General features: G+C 48.0%; 2 protein-coding genes across 4 annotated transcripts in view; one reads left to right on the forward strand and one right to left on the reverse strand.

Moving 5' to 3' along the window:
- The window catches only part of PMCA (plasma membrane calcium-transporting ATPase 3), a 359,676-nt gene extending 352,951 nt beyond the window's left edge, over positions 1-6,725 (forward strand). For all 3 annotated transcript variants that reach the window (XM_065441205.1, XM_065441206.1, XM_065441207.1), the window contains one exon: positions 20-6,725. In XM_065441205.1, the coding sequence (XP_065297277.1) occupies positions 20-358 (339 nt within the window). In that variant the 3' untranslated portion in view covers positions 359-6,725. The remainder of the gene's footprint in view (positions 1-19) is intronic.
- Positions 6,726-11,806: 5,081 nt separating this feature from the next.
- LOC135909303 (sodium- and chloride-dependent GABA transporter 1-like) overlaps positions 11,807-24,216 on the reverse strand; it is a 42,321-nt gene continuing 29,911 nt past the window's right edge. The window contains exons 11-19 of the mRNA XM_065441242.1: positions 21,239-21,367; positions 20,139-20,241; positions 18,937-19,037; positions 18,203-18,373; positions 17,567-17,637; positions 15,380-15,387; positions 12,855-12,932; positions 12,424-12,467; positions 11,807-12,322 (exon numbers count right to left, since the gene is read on the reverse strand). Coding sequence (XP_065297314.1) covers positions 11,807-12,322; positions 12,424-12,467; positions 12,855-12,932; positions 15,380-15,387; positions 17,567-17,637; positions 18,203-18,373; positions 18,937-19,037; positions 20,139-20,241; positions 21,239-21,367 — 1,221 coding nt within the window. The remainder of the gene's footprint in view (positions 12,323-12,423; positions 12,468-12,854; positions 12,933-15,379; positions 15,388-17,566; positions 17,638-18,202; positions 18,374-18,936; positions 19,038-20,138; positions 20,242-21,238; positions 21,368-24,216) is intronic.

Below are 24,216 nucleotides of genomic sequence, written 5' to 3' on the forward strand. Positions count from 1 at the left end.
TTTTTCTGGCCTGTTTCAGATCCGAGTAGTGAATGCTTTCCGCAGTAACTTAGACGCTCGCAATAATCCTGCCTACCAGACCGCGCTCCTACGGAAGGCGTCGGCGGCCTCCCCATCCGGAACGGGCACCGGCTTTGTGCGGTCTCAGCTGCACTCGCAACCGCACACGTCCACGTCGGCCGGTGCAGGCTTCACCTCACCCAAGGAAGAGGCAGCCGCCGCAGTGGCGGCACCTAGTGCCGCTGCCTCGTCGCTGCCGGGCCGGGAACCGCCGCAGCAGCAGCAGGCGTCGTCGCATCCGGCTGGCACCAAGGAAGGCGACGCGACATCCAATCACAGTGTGGAAACTGCCGTGTGAAAGAAAAAAAGAAAACGAAAAAAAATGGCCGCGAGATCGACCCTTCTTCCTCCATGCCCGTGTGTTTTTGGACGCGCACGCTACCACGTCGATGATGCCGCTTTTTCTCTCTCTCTGTCCCTTCTCTCTCACTTTGTCCCAATTCCCGTTGATCGCGTATGGCACTGCAGCGCCGCTTCGATTGTAACATTGTGTGTGCGTGTGTCACCGAACCGTTCCTTTCACACCGCTGCTGCGCATCCACTTTGACCGCGGGAAGATTGAATGCATACAGCGCGTATTCCTTCTCTCCCCCCTCCCCCCCATTACTTCTACGCGCACCTGTCGGCTCGTGCCGAACTTGGCTTCGTCGGCCACAACATTGATTCTGTCACATCTACAAGAGCAGCACCCTGTCTTGTATGTGTATGCGTGTATGTGTGTCAGTGTCTAGGTCAGGCTTTTATGCCATTGAATGATGGCAGTTGAGACGTGCGACGGAGACAGAGCGAAAAGCCGAGAAAGACGTGGAAAAATTCGCAGGCGAGTGTCTTCGGGACTCGCGCCTTCCATTCGCTCTATTTCCCCCGCTATGTAGCTGTGCCCGTGGAAAAGTACAGTTTCTCGTTTTCCTCCTTTCGGGTCTTTATTTTTTCTTTTTTGCCCCTTTACATAGCTCAAAGTTTGTCGTGATTTCGGTTATGAACCGATGTGCAAGTAGTGTTGGTGACATGGGTGGAGGCACTAGTTCAGTCACTGAGTGGTTGTTGACGAATTGTTGGCTCACGGGGCTGAGCAGTCGCGGATGAGTTGGGGCAGGTTGCTGGTATCCTCGCTGTGCCCGTATGTTGCCCTGTCAATCAAAGCAGAAGTTGCTCGATATTATTGTTGACAAACGAAAACTGATGGAGTGGAAATGTTTGCTGTGTGTGTGAGCTTTAAATGCTAGCAGAAGTGTCACTGTGACCAGGTTGCCTGAGAGATATGTCCGTTAAGTTTGTGCATATTTTAATGCCGGGCAGGGAGAGGGACATTAATGAACGTGCTCGAGACCCACTACAATATGTGCGAGTGAGCTCCTTTTTTTAGTTCATTTTCCTTATGCACAGGTTAGTATTTTTTCACCTGCTTATCCGTCTACAATGTGTTAGTAAAGTGCTTTAAATAGTTCTGCTTTTGCCCCTTGCATTTCTTTACTCCCATTTCTTTCGTTTGCAAATCAGATTGTGACAGAGGACTTGTCGTACAACATGATTGTTAGTTACTTCACAGTGCTTGCTGAATTGTATGTTAGTCGTATACAAATATAAATATTATACAGATTATATAAATATATATATATATATATATATAAATATATGACGAGCATTTATTTTAGCATTACATTGCAATGCCGAGAGTAAGTAGGGGTAAGAGAGGGAGAAGGTGGGTGCGCAGTTTCACGCAAAACAAATACTAGTAGCAAAGTTTTTCAGTACTCCGCCGGAGCTGGTGGTAGCAGCGAAACACATGGTAGCGGCCGCGCAGGTTTAAACAAAAAAAAATGGCTCAAGCTGTCTCCGCCTGGCCTTCGTGCGAGCAGCTTTTGTTGGGCTTGATAGATATGCATGTTGACGCTGTTGTTCCTTGTTATTGAGAGACACATGCCATGCATCTCCCCCCCCCCCTTTTTTTTTCCTCCTCCAACCTCCAGAACCTTGTGAAGGTCCCGCAATCGCCCGCCTTGACAGAGGTCATATTTACAGTGTCTGTCGCCATTAACTGCACCAATCTCTTGTCTCTGATGATGAATGCGTGCGTGAGTGTTTGTGTACGTGCACGTAGAACTGCGTCTACCCCGTGAGAAAGTAGCATACGGAGGCGGCAACGCGTACAAAGACGAGGGGAGAAAACGAAAAGAGGAAAAAAATGTTGCAACTGTGTAAATGTTTGCGCCCAGCGTCCCGCGTCACTCTTGCCTTACATGACCTCGCGTGTCACGTGGCTTTCGCAGCCGATGCTGCGAGGAGAGCCCGTGACTTCTCCGCACCTTTTCCTGTAACCGCCTCCTTTCTTGTTACCACATTATTCCGAATCCTTGAGAGAGAATAACACCTCTAACTTCCTTCACCCAGTATGGAGAGATTCCAGTTTTCTTGGTGTTAAAAAAAAAGAAAAAAAACTAATGCAAGGTGTGAAAGGTTGCCGCTGAGAAGAAAAAAAAAAGTGCTTCGTGAACATACCAACTTCCTTTCCTTTTTTCTTTTCCTTACATATATCTATGGCATATACATATATACATATATATATATATATAAATATACATATACGATATAAATATACGGAGAGATATACATGCCTAACCTTCCTGACCTAGCCTGCTCTCTATAACAAAAAAAAAGTGTCTCCTTTGTCACTTCGAGGTAAATCAATTTGGTCGGCAACGCTGGCGCCAGCTCTGCACTTGTACAACGAATACGACGGGCTTTTTCTCACGTCGAAGAGTGTCAGTGAAGAAGAAAAAAAAAAGATGCTTTTTTTTAATTCTTCACAGAATGCATGGTTCAGTTTTTCGTATTTTGAATGCTCGTTTACCTTTCTGATTTTCTTCCCCTTTGTGTGTTTCCTTGTACTTTTGTCACAGTTCCTTTTCATTTCGTTGCGCGTCCTGCCAAAGACAAAAGCCGAAGAAAGCGAAACTAGTGGAGTGACCTGCTGGACGTCGCAGGCAGACGACATCGAGATAAGTCTCCCGCTGCACGAATTGGAAAATGGGGAGGATTGTGATGGACGAAATTTGCGTATTTTGTTCTTTCGCTGGGCGTTCTGTGTTAAAGCGAGAGCGTGGTGCCTGACATGACTCAGTTTCCTGACATTCAGCCCTTGGTTACGATGTTTCAGCGGAATCACCATCGTTTCGCGGCGCAAATGAGAGGAGTGTAGTTTCATACTCAATACCGCTCTGCCTCCTTGACCCTCCCTCATGTTCCTCACCTTTTTTTCCTTTTTCCCTTTCCCTAAAACGCAGTGCGTGCCCTTTTTGGCTGCGCTATCGAAACGTACCGGACTGTAGGGCTGCTATCAGTTTACTAGCTACGCAACTGACGCAAAGCAACAAAATTGTCTCGTACTGCAAATTAACAGCAGCCCCTCCGCCTTGCTTAGTAACTGAGAAAGTTGCCTCTGCATACTGCGTCCATGCCTGCAAGTCCTTTTTTTTTTCTTCCCCTTTTTTGAATGAGCGTCGTGTAGTTTTGTTTATACCTTTATTTCTGGTTTTTTACGTTCGCCTAGCAATATTTTCGCTGCCGCTCGGGAATGCCACAACCCACGAAAGCTCTCAAAGACCCCCCCCAGACACTCGTTCGCTCAACCAGGACTCTCCATTATACAACCATCTAGCGGCCGGTGCAAAGATCACAGATACGAACTGTACACCTACAGGGGCGTAATCTCGTCACATTTCACACTTAAGAGGTGTATTCATCGCCGCAATTCTCACGAACATTTCCCTTTTTTTCTGCACCCCGGCCTCCTGAGAGAACGGTGAACGTGCGTAACGTTGCTGACAGGAACGTTGCCGGCACGCAGCAAACGGAATAAAATGGCCGCAGGAGTTGCGATGATGATCGTTGTTAGACGATGGTACAGCCTTCGTCAAAAGTTCGGAAGCCGATCGCCCCGTGACAGGAACTGTCGTCGGGCCGCGCGTAGAGTTCGCTGAAGGACTGTCGTCTGCAGCAAGATTGCAGCAGATGTCGAGAGGAGCAGCGCTTGTCAGTCTCCTGAGCTTGGGAGCGGCAGGCGTGCCCCTTCGCACCAGTGCCCGGTGGCAGGTCCTGTCGCCCGCGGAGAGGCTTCTTTTCGCTTTCGACTAATGCTGTGTGCCTTGGAAGGAGTCCGGTTTTCATTAGTGCATTTCCGAGCGCACCGCTGCGTACGCCTCGCGTCGAACCTCGTTTCGACGCTCGCTGTGTCGCCCTTTCGTACGCCGCTCGTTGACCTCGCGCGGGCATTCCGCTCGGCCTGTCGGTTTCATCTATACATATATGCATCTTGCTTTCCTCATTAGCAGGTTCGAGACGCAGAGCGCGTCTTCGCCAATAGTACTCGCCACTCCGTCGCTGGAGTTCGAAATGAGAGAGCGCAGAGAACTCGCGTTCGTTTTCCGCACGAGCTTAGGCTGCTGAAAAAAAAAAAAGATATATCGAAGCACGGCGGCTTGCGGAGTTATACTCACGACGAGGGCAGGGCCAATGATCGGCAACGGGGGAGAGATCCAGGCAAGCAACTGTGAGGGCCAGAGGAGTTCGAAAACATCCCTGTTGCGGTTGTCCGTCGCGCAGAGTTTGTTGTAACATAGTCATTTCATGCGAGTGGACCCTAACCACAGTACGATCTAACGGTTTGGTGCATTCTCTTGGGAAGCAGCGAGGTGATAGAAGATTCGCTTGCGACGACTCTGCAGTGGGCTTCTCGTTGTTACGCACCTCTCGACTTCGTGGGCGGCGATAAGCTCTCGCTCGGCCCCGAGCGTTCGTGCCCCCCCCCCCCCCTTTTTTTTTTCCAGTGTGAACCACACTTGTCTAGAATGGTCGAGTGGGCGGCTGCAGAAAGCGTGAGCGCCCACAGCAGCTACCCAGTGGTAGTTGCTGGTTTGCGGATCTGTTTTATAGCTCGTGGACCGAGCATGTGGTGGCATGACCACGTGTAGTCCTACTCGCGGCGTCCAATTGGTCTGATGGATCACTCTAGACAAGCGTGATTCGCGCTGCACTTGGCGAGAGCGAGTTGCTGAACGCCTTCTTTAGCTGCTGAATTGGGCGAAAGGATCGAACGGGGAGGGCTAGCTCGCGTTCAAAACCGAGTTTCGATCGCTTAGTCTGGACATCTGTCTTCCGTCGACTCTGTTTCTCACACGAACTTTGCGTTTTCGGCTCGCACAGCTAATACACGCTCACACACTTTCCGGCCACGGCGATGTTACGAAGCCTTTGGTCGGAAACGCCAGCTACCCGGCGTTTTGAGCGTTTTGTTTCTCGCGTTTACACCTTCGGGTGTTCTGTCACTTGTTTTGCTTGCGTGTACCTTTCGGCCGCGCTCTCTTTCTTTTTCTTTTTTTTTCAAAATCGTCGCTTGGCCATTTCGTGGCTTGCACGCAGTAGCGGACATTGTGTGTTTTTGCACGCGTTGTCCCCCCACCTCCTCTCCCTTCCTTTGTTTGCTCCGTACTGCTTCGAAGAAGCCCGTAGAAACGCTATCGCGCGTTGCCGGCTTGGCGCCGAGACGGGAGGAAGTGCTGCTCGCGATCTGTGGTGTGAGCGTCTGACTTGACAGGCGGAGCTGATATGTGCGTGGGACGTGTCTTCGACGACGCCTCGGCCGCTCACCAGCTGCGGGGTTTTCGAGTTTCGAGGAACGGCGAGGCCCCTTCGGGCTGGGATGCTTTTACCGTTAAATAGCCTTGCCACATACACACACACCGTGTAACTATGCGTAAACTAACGTTATTATTGCCAGTTGTTGACTGTTATGATCGCGCCAGTTTGGTTTCTTGTTTGGCTGTTATCTTCATTTTCTAACACCACCACCCCCTCCCTTCCGTTTTTTCTGTTTTCTTTTCCTCCTTTTTCTTCGATCTCGTTTTAGGAATCAAGCTATCCGTAGCTTGCCTTCACGCAGGGCTTCTGCCCGCGGCGTGGGATGGTCTAAGATATCACTAAAGCTATATCTAGCAACTGTAGGCTTCTTCGATGGTCACGATACCATTCTAGGGCCCATTTGAACTTTTTAAATGCTACACACAGTTGTGGTGTTAGAAGCTAGGTGTATTTCGCCTTTTAAGTGTCTGGCGTCCATGGTGGTCAAGTTGGAAAGTCTGGGTGAATATTTTGTTTTTTTAATGGTAGAACTCACGACTGCAATCATCTGCAAAGCAAACTCGTGTCACTCCTCCTCCTGTTAGACCTCGTATTATTTTTCCTTTCACATCGCGAGAGTTCTGTGCACCGATCTGCCTGCTGCGTGCTTGTGGTGACCATCTTGCGCGTCAACGTTCATTTCTTCAAAATTGTCATAGCTTTTGCGTGCCTCTTGTTCAAACGTTGCATTGCTTTCCTCTTTGAGCACATCATGAAGTGAATGTTCTAGAAATAAAAAAAAAAACGCGAAAACCTTGAAAAAATATGTATAACACCTAGTGAGACGTAAAAAAATCTGTGTGTTAATTATACTGAATGCATGCCCGCACTTGTTTTCAGGGGTAATTTATGCAACAACTTATCAGTGGTACGTCGCGGCAAGTGCTTTGCATTTGAAACATTCTGCATCATAATGACCGTTCAATGCCATTGTAAATGAATCATCAACTTCATCTTCTGTTGCGAAATAAAGTTACCCAGCTCTTGTCCGTGTCTTGTCTATCTGCCACCAGGCGCCGCGCCGAAGCGCGCGTCGACAGTCGTGGCTGTAGTGTACTGGAATGATGTCGTACACTATATTCGTGGCATCGGTGCGCGACCGCGTTGACTCCGCGCTCAAAAAAATTTGTCACCTCTTTCTGCACATAGGCCTAAGCGTTAAACTGTGCAGCAATGTGTGAGGACCTATCATCGGCCCCTACTAGTCCTTAAAACACTTCCTTGCGCGCCTTATCAGTCTCTTATGGGTATCATTTACGTGACGTCGGGACTGTCATATGATGTATTCATCATTGGAGGGAACTGGTGGCTGCGATCGTTCCATCTACCACGGGAGCGATGGTGTAGTACATGGTTTCGTATGATCTTCGTGGCCTCAGACCTCATCGAGGCATCGTTTATTGCGCTTAGTCCGCCTTTGTTGGCCTAAATTTCACAGCAGTGATGTTTTCTTAGGCGCACGACAGCAATAACACTGCGCGCACCTATATAGCAGTTGCTAATTGTTGCGTTTAGAACGCATTGGTTTGTTGAATCTGATCACAATAGCGCCATATAGAACCTCCTCCTCCCCCCCCCCCCCCTCAAGGAATTTCTGTAGGGAACTCTGTGGCCTTGATTGAGCTGGCAGTACACTCTCACCGCCGCGGTGACACCAGCGGAAATACTGCGTAAGGAGTTTAACAGTCGATGAAAAGTCGGCGACTGGAATGCCGCCTCCTCGTTACAAACCGCAGTTACTTCGACCAAGACTAGCCTGGCCCCTCTCGTTTCTGAAGTGGGTGCTCTGCGAATTGAGCCCGCAAAGCGTTAAGCACGATCTTTTTCAAAAGTTTTGAAGCCGACATATCAGTAACCGCCTGTTATACGGGCGGGGCTCTTCAACTTCTCTGTAGCATCCTTTGCTCCAAGTCTCCAAATATGGCAGAGAGACGATGCTATTCGCCCTCTCGTGTTTTGAAGCGTCATGAGTACCACAGTAACATGGCGGCAGGCCCTACCACTCGCCGATCGGCTTTGCAACTCCGCAAATACTGTGGCTGTGTGCTCTAAAACTTGCCCAACTAGTAACTGGTAGTTTAAGGAGTTATTGACAGCGTGCAGCGTACGTACATATGAAGTCAATGATTTGATGGAACGGTAACGTTGCGAATGTTACGTGGCTCGACAGCCTTGCAAGTTTCCCGGCAGGGCGCACGCAATTCCGTGTGCTTTGACGTAGCGCTTTCCTTGGTTGTATGAGATGTTCTTCCGATAACCGATCAAAGCCTTTAGCTCATCTTCGGCTGCGCTTGATTCGCCGTCTGTGTGGCAGAGGTTCAGCTTACTTGCTCGCGACCAGCTTCGTACTCGCCTTCGTTTTACCTTACAATCGGGTTCCGCCTGCCGTCTCTCGGGCACTCGCCCCATTTGTCGCATCACTAGGCCGCTGCTGTACGCGCTGCGATCATCACGACCGTTTAGCGCGCGGCGCTAGCACTGCATACTTCGTCGCGGCGTAGTAGAAGTGAGAAGAAAGGTTGAACAGGAGCACAGACGGTGAGGTTGGCCAGATCACTGTATATCTGGCTTGCTACTCCGCACTAGAGGGAAGAGGAGGGAAACAACAACAAGACATCAGAGCTAAAAGAATCACAGAAGCGAGCTTCTCCTCATAAAGACTCTTATTGCGGAGAAACCGGCTCTGCAGGCACTGTCACGCAAGCTACATCTGTATAGATGGATGGATAAATAACTTTCTTGAGGTCCGTCGGTGCGCGACATTAGTGCGCAGCGGGCCGCTCCTACATCGGGACAGAGAGGCCATGCCGCTCCACAAAATTATTGCTTTTATTGCCCGACTTCTCCTTTCTCTTCACTGAAATCTCCCGCTCCTGATTTTCTAGCGATACAATTATACGGAAACTCGAGACGCATTGCGTCGCCGGCGCCGCCGTGTTGTTCTGGAATCGACAGCGCGTGCGCGGCCCGCGCGTGGAGAGTCGGAAGGCCTCCAGAGACTCGCAGTGCGTTTGCCTGCAAAAACGACGAAGGCAGGCGCGCACGCAGTCACGCTCAGCTTCATTTGCTATTCCGGAACCAGGGTAGCGTTGCGGCTTCCCCGCTAGCATAGGCGTTGTGCACACGCACATACATTAGCGCTCCTGCTGAGGAGCTGTGTGCATGCCACATCGGCGGTGCATACTCTTTAATCTCGGCTGTGGGGTGCTGACAAACGCCGACGGTCGCTCGTCGGTCTCGTATCGTGCACCATCAATGTGCGGTGCCTGCAACGCCACTTGGCGACGCTCCTCACCACGCCAGCGTTGAAAGAGGCCTGATATCTGCCGGGGCGCTGTTCCCGTCGTTGCGAAGCAGCAGTTTTCTGGCGTGCAGCATCGCGCCATGTCTCCTCCTCGTATTGTTAGCACACTGCGCGAACAGCTCAACCGCACGCTAAACGCTAGCTGTCGCTTTCAACGCATCGCCTTCGGGCGAAATTGCCAGTTTTCGAGATGCCCCTCGAGGATCGTGCGCCGAAGCTGACTGCCGTGACGAAGTCGGGATCTTGACGCGGCGTTTTCCCTTGTTACAACGCTCGAGAATGCTGGAATTTTTTTTTTTTAAGCGAAAGCTTTACTACGCCATTCAGCGAGCCATTTCGGCTCGTCGCGCCGTATGCCGTATGCAGGCAGCCGAATTCCGTATGCCGTGGCCGACGAACCACCTTGAGCCGCCGTTGCCTAGCAACGCCGCAGCCGCGCTCCAACAGATGGCGCCTCTATCGACGCCGCTGCCATCGCTGTGCTCCGCTGGTACAGTGTACTAGAATACTTTCCAGTGGCACGACCGCGCCTCTCCGCTGACGCGCGCGGTGGCACCTGCAGCGGCGGCGCTGCAATCGACCGCTCTTGAAAGCTCGTCCTGTTCCCCTCTGAAGCGTACGTGGCACACAAAAATAGAAAGCGTGTTTGGTTATGCACAGCCGCTGTTTTAACGCAATTCAGCTTGGGTTTTCAATTATTTTTTGGGTACTTTATGTGCGTAGAGGTGTTTGAGGTGGCCGTAAGATTTTGGGCGTGTCTTACTGAGCAAAGCCAGTAGCAGACGAAGGACAGTCGATGCGCTGCAATTTCTTTTTTCACGCTTAGTCGTCAACTCGGACTAGATGGCACTACCGGAATAATTTGCGAGTACCAAATTTTGCGAAGCAATTGTCATTTGCGGGACCAAATATTCGCATGATGTTCGCGATCGCAAAAGACACCTTACAGTGTCTGCTAGGGTGCACATGCACAGATATCCGTCAAATTAAGGCTACACGAGAAAGCACTTCATTTTTAAAGTATGTGCTGCACAAGACGAAATCTGACGCGCAGAAAAAAAGGGAGAACGACTTCGAAACTGATTTCTCTGTCCCATACGATTTTATTCCAGGCGCTCTGTAATAGCGCAAGAATCATCCCGAGAGCTTTATGTACTTAACAAGCAGCTTAGAAATTGGGCTAAGTCAGTCTGCTTAGCTTCAGGTGCTGTGCTGCCTTTCTTTTTGACAGCATATGTGCTTTATTCAAGCCTTTGATAAAAAAATGGAGCCGTGTGGTGACATAAAAGCTGACTATGCGAGGAGTCAGGCTTTCTGCATGATCTCTGCATCCCACCTTCAAGGGAGCGGCGCAATGAATCATATGCAGGATGTCCATTACGCTTTCCCGATGAACTTTTTGTGCACTAAAGCAATTAGTGAAAATGTCTTCAAGCCTTGTTATAAAGCGGAACAGTTCCACCGAGGGGTAGAGTAAACCTCCTTCATCATTATGGCGCACAAATTCTGCAGCATGCAAGCGGCGCCCTTCTTCTGTTGGAAGTAAGAGGCTGTCATTACACGCACAGCATTTGGTGGGCAGCACACACTTTTTGGCCACGTATCCGGAAATGTAATATATAAGCCTTGAGTCGCTCCTCTGGACATTGTACTCGTGTTCCACTGCTTCACTGCCATGTGAACTTGAAGGTACTGCTTGTTTTTCTGTGCAAAGCTTCATCTGGTCAATCAGCTGTTGCTTTGAAGTTTCTTCCCGGTCCCCAACATCAAGAAGAGAACTGATGACATCTCCCTCTGCATTCCCGCCTGCAACACTGTGCGCCAAGTTATAAAAAGAGAGACAGTTAACAGTTAGCAGAAACTGCTGTGGCGTTGGGTGTGAGTTGCAGCCAGATGAGAGTCTAACGATTCCAAAAAAGTTTTCCACTTTATCCTGGCTCAGCCGGGATGTCAACAAGTAGCTAAAGCCAACTTGGTGATGCAACTAGCGAAGAAGCTCAAGAGTACTTGTTAGAGTAACTCTTAAGCCTTCTGCAGTGGACTCGCTCAGAAATTTCTTCTTATCAGCATGGCGCTCCCAGACGTCCAGGAAACATAGCATTTCCTTAATGGTTTCTTCACCTGCAGAATGGAGTCAGAGAGCTTCGGCTGTGTACCTTGCAGTCATCACAGCAATCAGTGACTTCATTCTCATGAAGAACTTCTCTGTCGCTTCAATTTTACCACAGCTCCTTTCCAACTGAGTACGGTAAAGAAAGAATGCCCTCAAAGGACCATGCCCAAACAACTGGAATGCATAACTTGCCCGCATTTTTTCGAAATTGTTGGGGAATACGTGGACGCTGGTTATTCCAGGCATTGCTTTCATAGTGACAGCATTGCTATCCAGTTTGAGAGCTTCTCTTGGAAACTGCATTGAAACTGCACCATCAGGGGTGTCAAAAGTCGTGGTGAGAAGCCTGTTTCGCACGTTTTTTACTAGGTGAGGAAAATCAGAGAGAAAATGTAAGAACCGACTGCTCTCAACAGGATGGGGCTTCTTGCAGACAACTTCCTTCAAAGATGCTCGAATGTTAAAGATGCGCCACATTTTCCTGTTCCAGGCCGCTGCATCGCAAGTTACGAAGTCCACAAACAGGCCAGCCCTTTCTGCTAAAATTGTGGACTCAAGCACAATTTTGGCCAACAGGTCCCCTTTCACATTCTCGTTGCTTCCGAAAACACCAATAACCTGAGTCCAGCTGCCAACCATTGGCACAAACATCACTACGAGGCCATGATTGCATGGCAATGTTTTTTCTTTTTTCCGGGTGTGTACGGGCCCAGGTCCACAAAACCTTCAATCTTCGCTCCTGTGGTCACTGACAAATGTTCAGCTAGCTTCATTTCATCCACGACTATTCCACCATGTCGGTGGAACACATCCAGGTGGGCAACCTTCTTTTCCAACACACTCAGCATTTTCTCATTGAACCCGTAGCCGCTTCTGTACTGAGCAGTGTATTTACGCAGGGTTGTTTCACTTGGGAGCACCAAAATGTTCTGCCTCCGCATATATTGATACAGCTTTGGGCTTCTCATTTTGAGCAAGATGCATTCGAGGATCCATTCTTTGTCGTACTTCATGCCCCGCGGACTCTTCCTTCTTGATGCCTCGAAGCACTGCCTGACAGCGAGCTGCTGCTTTGGTGACAAAAAGCTTAACTTTTCAGCAAGTACATCTTCAGCTGTTGCAGCACATTCGCTTTTGATTTTCTTGACGTCCAAGGCGAGCTTGTCTACCTTCGATAAAAGCCGCTTGTTTTTACGGGTACATGCCTGCAGCTTCTTCAAAACACTGCCGTGCCACCGCGAGCTAGCATTATTGCAACTTTGGTTCTGACCTTGACGCCTTTCGAGGCGCCACTGCCGCCTAACAAGGGCTTTTCTGAGATACACACAACAGATACAACCCCCTGAAGAAGGAGCCGAATGGGCTCCGAAACGTCGGGCTAATAAAATTCAGTTATTTGGTTGGAGTCAGTCTCAAGTTCTAATCAATTTCCCAACCAGACAGGCAATTCTGTCGAAATGTTTAGCTTCTTGCAAACGACGCAAGCTGTTCCTTCTTTTGTTGTCTTGCCTAGGCAGTTAGTACTATAAGCTGCTCTTGCCTCGCGCCTAATTTGGCCTTGCAATCTCATTGTTAAGCTGGTAGTTAGGCAGCTTTCATTCCGTGACGCTGCGCCTTTGCAGAGGTGCATATCATGCGCTTCCAGCAGAGTGGTTATAGCATCTTGAATAGTTGCCACTGACGCGCCAGCCACCTGCTTACCCAGCACGAACGTCTTCGAGTTCATAGCACCGGCACTGTTTGCAGTGAAGAACACGGCCTTTTCCACATTCACCTCACCTGAGAGCGAGTCGAGGGAACATGAAGTAAAACATACTCCGTCTGCGTCGTGAAGTTCATGTAGCGTCCAGCGCTTCCCAGGCACTTTTATTTTCGTCACCGCAGCGACAGTCGCGGCCACACAGACTTCGTTGTCAACCGTCGCACCCGTAGGTTCGTCAACCTCTGTCGTCTCTGCAAGCTGCCCTCGTGCCTTTTTTCGTGGTGGGACTTCGTCATCGCCTTTCCTTTTTCTTTCGTTCCTCTTGGGAGTAGGCTGCTTGCTCAGGTAAGCTGGCAGATTTGGCAAAATTGTGGGGACTGCGTCCGGAGTAAGCGTAGGCGTACCGCGTGGGATGCGAACTTCCTCCCCATTTGTACGGTGCACATAGTCCCGAACAATGAAGCGCTGCTCAAAATGCAGCTCACATACCGCGCAGTCTGTGGTTAGCGGCTTGTCGGCTCTATGTAGGTTCCTCTCCCACGTGCACCTCCGTTCCGGGTCTGCAGGCGCCTTGAATAACGATAGCTTCTTCGCACTGTTAGTTCGGGCGTATCCTGTGCTACACCCTGGGGCGTAGCAATGGTTGAGACGTTGCTTTGCACTCATTGATGCAAGTGGCCGCATTCACAACAGAACGCTTGCGACGCACAACCGCACAGAGCAAAAAGCCACCACCAAAACACACCGCTGAAATGCAATGGTATTGCGTGCCCAGACCTGTCGCCTTCAAGAGTGGTCGACGGCAGCGCCACCGCTTCGGGTGCCACCGCGGGTGACACACGCCGCAAGGCGCAGCCCCCTCCGCTCGTTGCACTGAATTGCTTCTAGTTCACTGTACCGCTGGGGTCACGGAGGAAGGAAACTAAGGACAGGCCCTGACGTCACTCTTTGTGAAGCAAAAGTGAAGCCGGAAGTTGGCGTTGCTCATAGCCATGCTCCGCCTTTTGTGCCACCCTCCTCTCTTGTTTACATCTTTCGCGAAACCACGCCGCGCTGCGCGTGGTTTCGCGCGCGGAGCGCGCGCGCTCGCGCAACATCCGGCAGAGCACGGTGCAGGTAACACAACCACACAAGACACGGTGACTAACGCAAACCCGCCCACACAGCGCCTTTGCCACGGCACAAAACCTACCAGAGCAACACGTGTGAGCGCTCAAAAAATCAGAACAACGCCGCCATTGTGGCCCAAAAGGCGTGGCCATGCAGCAAAAAAAATATAAAAGCAGCAAAAGAAAAGAGAACCTATACGTCATTTCCGCCACACTTTTCTCCTAGCGCGCGGAGAGGGTAGGCCCTCTCCTTAGTTTCCTTCCTCCGTGGCTGGGGTAGAGGGAGAGGAGGTGTCGCCTCGCGGCGGGTATATGTATAAGCGCTTCGCCTCAGTGTATTTGGTCGTTATGGAGAGCGCGAAAGAGACGCAACAGCGACAGAACGAAGCGAGGAAGAGACAACGTGCTCGAGAGACGGCAGAAGAACGCGCCGCACGACTCGAGAAGCGTCGTAACAAAGATGCGGCTAGATAAAGTCGTGCCACGTCCCGGAGTGACTCTTCAACTGCGGAAGAGACCGCTTTGAGTTCTCGAGAGCGTCGGAATGATGTGCCGAGGAAACGGAGGAAGAACGTGCAAGAAGACTCGAGACCACAAGCGTAGCCATGCAGCTCTTGCTTCCGCAATTCTACTAGGGTTAACCAGAGCTAAGCCACATGCAATTTTTTTTAGGAATGCAACAAAACTAATTTAAATGCTGTCAGCGCTAATGACCTTCGCTCTTCCAATCTTGTATGCTCACCTTGATAATAATAATAATAATAATAATAATAATAATAATAATAATAATAATAATAATAATAATAATAATAATAATAATAATAATAATGTTACGGCCAGCAGTCCCGGCGAGACTTCGCGGCTCCTTGTAATGTTGCGAAAACGACCTTGGCTTTGGAACTTCTCGGGGCAAGTTTCCCGATGAGAGTGGCAGCCCTGTAACGTGAAGACTCCGACAAGGTTCGGGTGGTAGCAATTCCGTTTTTGGGCGCTTGTCTATACCCAGAACCTCCACCACATTGTTAAGGGCTTGAAAAGGGGTTTATTTTAAGAGGCCGGACAGCAACTTCCAGACGGTACTGGATGTCGTTATTCTCTTCGCTCCGCTGATTCTATTGCTACTGCAGTTGCCCCACCAACCTCAATGCACTGTGACAATATAACAATAATAAGAAAAAGAAAGAAGAAAATCGCTTTAATGGAAGTGCCTGCTTATCTCTTGGTGTAAGTAATTGAATCAAGAGATGCTTACCTTTGGTCCCTTCAGTGCTTACGAGGTGTGTCGTTTGAAAGAGCGTAAGCTGTAACACTTCAGATGTACGTTACAGCAGTGAACATCGAGTTTTTATTTACGTGTTACACCGTAGGTGCTTATCAGCTCTAAGCCACAAGCCTGTGCGATATATTAATCGCACTGAACAACCTGAAATGCAAAAGAACAGCACAAACAAAAAAGCACCCTAACACAGACAACGACGCTTCGAAACACGGAAGTTTGCGCCATGGACTCAGGGACGCAGTAAAACACTCGGCTGAAGTGGATTTAAGCTGAACCTCAGGTATATCCATCCAATATTCTGTATAAGTTATGCTTAATGACTGATGGACTGTCGAGACATTTTGCTTGGGGACTTCTTTACGAATGATGACTTAAATGAATTCTAGAGGTAAACGGGACGGCAGGCTGTAATATTGCCCGTGGTGAACGAATACGGAGCTGCATGCCAGCCCCTCAATTCCCCTACGACATAAGGAGGAGAAGCTTGTCTGCAGGCGGATCTATCCTTCCGAGACTCGATGGCAATTCCTCCGCCCGAAGACCTCATTTCAAGAAAGTTTAAGAAACTGAAGCTATAGGTCTGTCGTCCGGTGCGTCATCATTCTAAAGCGCATCTCGAGCAAGACAGCGCCCACTGCTAGTCGGGACAGGACGCGAGCGCGCGGCTTGTGAGCCATTCAGCGCACGATGCCGCACCGGCCCGCCCATCCCCTGACACAACGCCCTCAAAATGAGTCTGCTAAACGTTACCAATCGCAAGCTCAGTGCACGTCATTTTGCAACTTCAAGAAATGTCGTGATGCCTCCGTCCTTAATGTCCAGTGTCCTCGCGGGAATCTATACGACGTGCTTCAACCGCCTGCTTTATAGGCGTATGCAGCATAATTTTGCGTGTATAGTAATATAATCAGCCCCATTATTAGAAGGGCATATAAGCAAGCCTTGGGACTTCCGTTATATACGTCAAACGATAAATTCTTGGCGCTCGGCGTGCACAACACACTAGACGAACTTATTGAGGCCGAGAGAGTAGCGCAGTATGAAAGGATTACACAGAGTTTGACGGGGAGACACATCTTAGATGTCATCGCAATAACCTACGAAGCACAGCACGGAGTGCGGAGAGACATCCCAAGAAAAATAAGGGAACATCTGTCAGTACCCCCAATAATCAGAAACATGCACCCGGAGTTTCACCAAGATCGAAGAAACGCAAGACTGAGAGCTCTCCACAAAAGATTCCGTAGTGCTACGGACGTGGTCTATGTGCACGTGGCGGAGTACGCAAATAAGACAGAGTATGTCGATAGTTGCTACGAGTCTAGAGGGTGACTGCAGAGTTAGTGGGACGGTAAAAACAGGGAAGGCAGAGGTGGCGGAGGAGGCTGCCTTAGCACTGGCAATAGCCTCCACGGAAGTTAACATCGTAGTAAGCGACTGCAAGACAGCCGTCGAGAACTATGCAAAAGGAAGAATCTCGCCGGAAGCGCTGATAATTTTAAACAACTTTCGTGAAGATCGCGACATTTCCATTATATGGGCACCCGCACACTCCTCCCTTCCCGGGAACGAAATAGCGCACAACCTGGCTCGAGAACTGACAGGCCGAGCAGGTGACACGTAACAAATACTAGGAACGGAGAGAGACCGGATGACTAGCTTTAACGAGTTAATCAAACACTATAAATTGGGAAGGGCCCATTTCCCCCCGGCACACTCCTCGCTGAGTAGACGGCAAGCGACGGCATGGCGCCTCTTACAAGCAGATACATATCCGAGCCCTGTAGCCTACCAGCGCTACTACCCGGACCTTTAGACGAATGGATGTAGATTCTGTCAAGAAAGGGCAGACCCACAACGTATGGTTTGGGCTTGTCCTCGGACACCCACACAGAATAAAATAAACAAGACCAGAGAGCAATGGGAGGCCGCGTTGCTCAGCTGTGCACCGGAAGAGCAACTCAAGGCAATCCAGCAGGCCGAAGATGCCGCCAGGGCCCAAGGACTCGAGGCCGTCATCTAGGTAGAGAGGCGTAGGTCTCAAATCTGCTGTGCACAAATAAAGTTTATTCCTCCTCCTCCCCGGACGGAACACGCGCAACAGCTTTTGTGTTTCAAGACATGCATACGTGCACTGTTGGGAGTTCATCGCGTCGTGGTCTACGACTGAGGTATGTATCAGGTAGCGGTTCAGGTACACGTGTACTCTGGACCACACACCGTGGGAAAGAACGTGGGCGGCATCGCTTGAGGAAGTGACGCGTTGAGACGCGAGATTGTATCTCGAGAATGACGAGCTTTCCGTTGACCTTGTCAAGTGCACCTCAACGGGTACTCCTCTGCCTCCTTCTGGTCACGTTGCACAAGCTGTGGAGACAAACCCGCTCGGATTCGCTGGAGAGAGAAAAAAGGTGAGAATGAATTACCAGGCGGTGCCACTGGGCACGCGTTTCAAATACCGAAGGTTCACGACAGTACACGCCACCAGGCAGCTTGCTAGCGTCTGCACTCGAACATTTTAAGTTTGAATGATCTCAGCGGAACAACGACAACGAAATAAGTAAACGCATGCGTACTTCCGCCATACTATAACTATCAATTCGATGAAGATCTTCACAAAAGGTCTTCAAAAAATCTTCACAACATGCCCCCGGCATGTTGTGTGCAAGCCTTTGACTTGATTGCGCTTTTGAGGTGTCTGCGCGCTTTACCGCCTGTTCTCATTGTGCGTATGTGCGTGCTTGTGTGAGATAGAGAAGTTTGGTGTACGTAAACGTGGCCCCCGACTCAACCGCGCTGACATTCACCGCTTACCACCGTACCAACCAACCCGTCTGCTACTGGCCGGTTGAACGACCACTCGCCGCTCCCCTGATACGTCTGTCTAGCGTTACATAAGGCCCGAGATAATTTTTCATAGGACTGGTAAGGAACTATCTACACGTAAGTGCTGTCTCACCTGTTGGAGCGAGCCTGGGGTGGTGAGCAGGAAGTAGATCATGTATGCAGGAATCATGACCATGGAAGCGAGGGCCATGAACCAGCCCAACATCTCGCCCCACCACGGGTACGTGTACGTCTTGGCGTACACCAGCGGTTGGTACTTGATCACCGAGAACAGGAATATAGCCTGCAATGAGAGGAGACTTCGCTGGCTAATTGGCGTTTCGAAAGCCCGTTCTCGTGTGTTTCTACGGGAGGACAGTTTGAGCGACGCATGAGAAAACACTAACCACACCGTTCGCGCAGTGCCACAAGGTAAGAAGTGGTGTCGTTTTGTTCTTGTTACCATACCACCCGCTTGCACCCTTTGCTCGACGTCAAGTCTGAAAGGCGTTTGAATAGCTTATTTCTCGTTCGCTCGAGCGAAGAAGGAGGCGCGAGGCCTGTCTCAACCTCACTGATTACAACAATTTCAAAAAGTCACAAACAGTAATAAAGATAATGAAGCGTAACCAAGCCATTCACAAATAAAAACGATGAAAACATTTTTGCTGTGAGGAGCTAATGCGAGATCCGTCATCGCAAAAACACCACAAAAAAGCACGATAGGTGATTCTATATGGATATTAGCCTTCGCTGTAAAACATTCAGAAATATAAATAAAGAAAATATCATGTATGCGCATATCTGGCTACACAGTCCGACGCGTCATTAAAACGATTCCGGACGGTAGAATAACTTGTCACGTACCACACACATGACCGGCGCGAACACCGTCCAGCCCAGTCGGAACAGGAGGCCTGGACGTCGGCCGATCATTTCCTGGATGTTATCTGAGATGTTCCTCGTTCCTGCGTAGACGAAGTGCGTTGTTATCCCATTAACTACAGCCTTAGCGGGCAACCGCTGTCTGGTGACGCTATTCTCGGCCCATGGCCTGACACTGCAGCTTCAATGCGGACAACTAAAGTGCTGTTCAAGTTCCTAGTAGGACCGCCGTCTCGCAGGGCCACCGTCTAATATACATAAGCAGTCACCGCTTGTCTCATCATAATAATCCATGCCAGTACTTTCATTCCCCTTCACTCTTTCCCTGTGCAGAGTTGCAGACTAGAGCGCACTAGCTCAGGTCGACCTCTCTGTTATTGCTATCAGTAAAATATCCCTCTGCCTCGCTATTTGTATAACGAAGGGAAAACTCAGTAAAGCTAAGAGTGCTACCCGCAAGCTCGGAGATCCCATGTACACCCGGTGTTTCACGTCATTTCGACCAAACGTATCGAAAGCGTGGTTTCTCGTAGATCAACAGAGTAATGAAAGGGGCCAGCCGCTGGTGATTTGTAATGACTGACTTCACTTAGTGGCGAAGAAAGGGCTAATCTAGGGAAACTGGCCATTTAGGCATATTTTTTTCTTTGTGTTGACTTCTTATTGCGCGACAATAATATTCTCCGTGTGACACTTTAATAACCTGTACAAAAATAATTGTGATTAACACTGAAGGCGCCGACGGGCTATTTACGATGCGTAGCGGAGAAACACACTCGAGCCTTCATGTTTTCGTTTCTGAATTGCTGACGCGATTCAGAACCGCGAATTCCAGCATGAGTACTGGCTTCCTGTCGGTATGTTTAGTTTTCTGTGTAATGAATCATGTCTAATGAAGATTTGAGTGATTTGATTTTTCTGATTGAATCGTAACTTTTTGAAATCGCTGCGTTTATTTTGCTGACAGCAGCGTGCAACAATTGAAACGTGTCTATACGCTTTAGCCTCCCAAGATATAAATGGATATGAAGTGTGAAAAATGGAATAATCTCAAAATGGAATCATCAATCAAAATGGAAGCTTGTGTGTGTGTGTGTGTGTGAGAGAGAGAGAGAGAGAGAGTTAGAGTACCGTCAGGGGCTAAAGAATAAATGCTATACTCATAGCAATTAGCTGGGGCTCACCATATACCCAAGAAAGAGCAGTTGCCTGAGCGAACACTACGAACAATAGTGTGATGCCGCTGATAGCGTAGTTGTCCATTAATTGAAACAGATACATTCCACCCTGTAATGAGAAATAAGAAAAATCAACATTCACTTAAGAGGCACATACATGCTAGAAATAGGTGCTGTTTCGTAAAGCAGAAACACATCGGTTACATTTTAGCAGCAGTTTATATTATTATTATTATTATTATTATTATTATTATTATTATTATTATTATTATTACAGGTTAACGAAAAAAGTGAATGTGGCAGGTGGAGCTACTGCGTATGTAAATGTAAGTGTACATCGTGTGGTAATATTTGGGTGCACGAAGAATCTTCCTATGGTCAAAACTAATTCGGAGTCCCCCGCTCCCTGAAAACCCATTGCGAATTTCCGGAACGTTAAAACGCATAATATTATATATGATGTTATGTCGGGATGCTTACCTCGATGAAGTACAGTTTCTGCCATTTTACCAGTGCATTGCTGCTTGCCAAGAGTTCCTCAAATTTATCAGGAATTCAGGATTAAAATGACACTATTGTTTCGCAAGTGCGGAAGACAATAAGAAGAGCAAGAAAGAAAGAATGAAAGAAAAAAAAACATTTTCAATAAGGGATGATTGTTAAGACTATTCATCATGGTGGTGGTGGTGGTGATAAACTTTATTGAAAGGGAGAAGGGTAAAGAGGGACGTGGCTGAGGGTTAGGTTCATCATGTAAACACACGTAAATGCAACACAGAGAGAAAAATAATCGGAATAGCAATTGTCGCCTGAAAGAGACACCGCCGTCACTCGCTTGAGGAGGAGAGAGAAAAAGAAGGTGAAGGCACACTACGCCACATTAAGCGCACAGTAGGAGCACTACAGCCTACAGGCGAGGGTCGAATCCCGTAGTTGGGAATAATTTGAGGTCATATTTGGGGTGTTTGTATCGAGTTGAAGTTGGACTTTTAGGGAGAAAATCATTTAGCATAGTTTGAGAAAGATCAAGCGGCCCTGAACCTGCTCAACACTATCGACTGAGAACTACTGAGAATAAAAGTACTGTAGCGCCAACGGCCACTTGCCTGAGTCGTCATAGGGAGACCTAAGAGAAACTGAGTCACGACCAAAAAGAAAGTAACGAGCTTGCGCCGGGTCATCAGGGATGGCCATTGGTCGATTAGGCCGGCGACTACTCCTTCGGATGTGCAGAACTGCAAGAGCAGACAGACAGAAATTAATGCATATGGCTTTTTGGTTCCGTTTACAAATTTACAATGTTAGCCAGCGCGGAAACCTGCCCGGAAGCCGTCTTAGGACTCTTCGAGGTAAGTCGTGGGTGATCGATTGATCTATCTATCTATCTATCTATCTATCTATCTATCTATCTATCTATCTATCTATCTATCTATCTATCTATCTATCTATCTATCTATCTATCTATCTATCTATCTATCTATCTATCTATCTATCTATCTATCTATCTATCTATCTATCTATCTATCTATCTATCTATCTATCTATCTATCTATCTATCTATCTATCTATCTATCTATCTATCTATCTATCTATCTATCTATCTATCTATCTATCTATCTATCTATCTATCTATCTATCTATCTATCTATCTATCTATCTATCTATCTATCTATCTATCTATCTATCTATCTATCTATCTATCTATCTATCTATCTATCTATCTATCTATCTATCTATCTATCTATCTATCTATCTATCTATCTATCTATCTATCTATCTAATCTTATCCTCAATGTCCATACAGTACATTATAGAGGGAAGGCGCAAAAACATAATAGAACAGAACTTAAAAAGCAGTATAAAGCAAAAATGTAAAGTTTGAAGGCTACGATGAAAAGACACAAGCAGCGGGAATCGGCGGGAATACAATACGGCGGAATAGAATCGGCGGGAATACAAAAGCAATTTGTAACACAAAAAGTCGTTCGTTAGATTGCGCTTGTACAAAATGTGAGCAAAAATCGAAGTTACAGCGCTATAGTTCACGTCAACTAAGGCACTTTTGAAGAGAATGGCATCGGTTATGTTCATTATTGACGCAGGTGGGCGATACCATTCGACATGGATTTTTGGAAGAAGTGACTTCGTGCACGTGACAGTGTTACAGAATGATAGATTGACTTCATGGCGATGATCTCTACTAGCAAATGTAAATGGTGAGAGATATGTAACATGAGAAAGCGACAAGCTGCATTATGACAGTAAAATCCATGAAAGAAGTGACTCGCCTTCCTGGCCTTGCGAGAGTAGATGTCCAGAGAAGCTGTAACAAATTCATCGCGACAGCTGCTGAGGGGAGTATTCATTGCTTTATTGATGGTTCGGCTGCTTGTTTTGAGCTTGTTCTTTACTGAAACGTGTGCTGTTCCGTATGTTGCACTTGTGTTTTCAATGAATGTATGCACTGTTTGCTTCACTTTGCTGAGCGCTTGCAGCCTCTGCTTACGGAGGTATGATCCATTGTATTTTCCGCTTGCTAACGGGGGTATGAACCATTCCTTACGGGGGTATGAGCCATTGCATTTTTGCTTGCATACGGGGTATAAGTGATTGCTAATGATGACAGATGTTTGTTTTTAGCTTGTTTTTTTTATTGAAATCTACGCTGTTCTGTACGTATTATGCGTGATTCCAGTGAATGTATGCACTCTTCGCTTCACATTGCGGAATGTTTTTAGCCTCTGCATTACAAGGGGGAAGAGCCATTGCAGTCTTGATTGCTTAGGGGGGTATGAGACATTCCTGATGATGATAATTTTTGTTCACGGACGTACAAGAAAAATGCCGACCTCCGAGAGGCTACAAGCTTCGCTGTAAAAGTGAAATGCGAGCTTGCTTCCGGCGAACAGTTAGTAATGGGATATGTTGTGGCGCAGCCAGAATTTTCTTTTTCGCCGTGGCCACCTGCTTGAGCGGAGATGGGAAGGGGGATGAAGAGGGGGAGCTGGGAAGGGCCGCCCAAAGTTACTATGGTGCTGTCTACTAAGAAAAAATTCTGGAAGGAAAGAGGGCACGGGCCAGTTTGCCACCCCCTGGATACTCAACTGGATGTCAAGAGTGGTTTCTGTTTGCGTTACTCTAGCTATACGAAGCTGGTTTGCTAGTATAAAGCGGGCAGAACGAGTCCGCATTCCTTTGATTACGTAGATCCCAAAACAATGAGGCTAAACTATGTAAAGGGACATTAAAGGCATTAAATCAGTTCAGACTGATAAGGTATTCTTTAAAAAGCATAGTTGCGTTAATTTCGCGTTAATGGGTGAATTATTAAAAAATAAAGTGAAGGTCAAAGTTTCATTTTCTTTTAATTTCGCACCGAGATTGCTACGTCGGTACGTCAGTATGACATCAAGGATCTCTTCTTTTTGCCCCCTATCTGCGGTTCACTAAAGGTTCTTGAAACTAGCTTAGTTCAATCTGTTGCTCTTCTGCCACGGTACAAATCACTACTTCCACACACACACACGCAAACACACACACACACACACAAACACACACACACACAAATACAAATACCTTTATTTCAACATCAGGGATGTTAGGGGTGCACCCAAAAAGCCTATGACTGGCTTGACAGAGGGGCGCACCCCCGTACATAAAAACCGGCAGCAACAGAACACGGACAGAATACAGAAGACAGAACACACACATATATATAATATATATATATATATATATATATATATATATATATATATATATATATACGCAGGAAAGAGACGACGAACTTTTTGGAAGCCTTCTTTTACTTAACGTTTTCGGCTGGTGGACCAGCCTTCGTCAGAGTACACCCTTTCTTCTCGTTTATTACATAACGAGGGTCTCGAATCCGGCAACATTGATGCCTTCAGGTAGCATATGTGGGTTTATTGACCAGTTGCCTTCACCCGAGAAGATCACGTTCTCGTGACGCCTGCGGCAAAAAAGACGTTCCACGTCCGCCGCCAAGGTCTGTGAGTGGGGGCGTTGGCTAACACTCCCAGGGTTCTACTAGTACACATAAATACCCAATAAAGTGGATGGG

Source organism: Dermacentor albipictus, chromosome 5, assembly GCF_038994185.2.
Source record: "Dermacentor albipictus isolate Rhodes 1998 colony chromosome 5, USDA_Dalb.pri_finalv2, whole genome shotgun sequence".
In the NCBI taxonomy this organism is placed as follows: Eukaryota; Metazoa; Arthropoda; class Arachnida; order Ixodida; family Ixodidae; genus Dermacentor; species Dermacentor albipictus.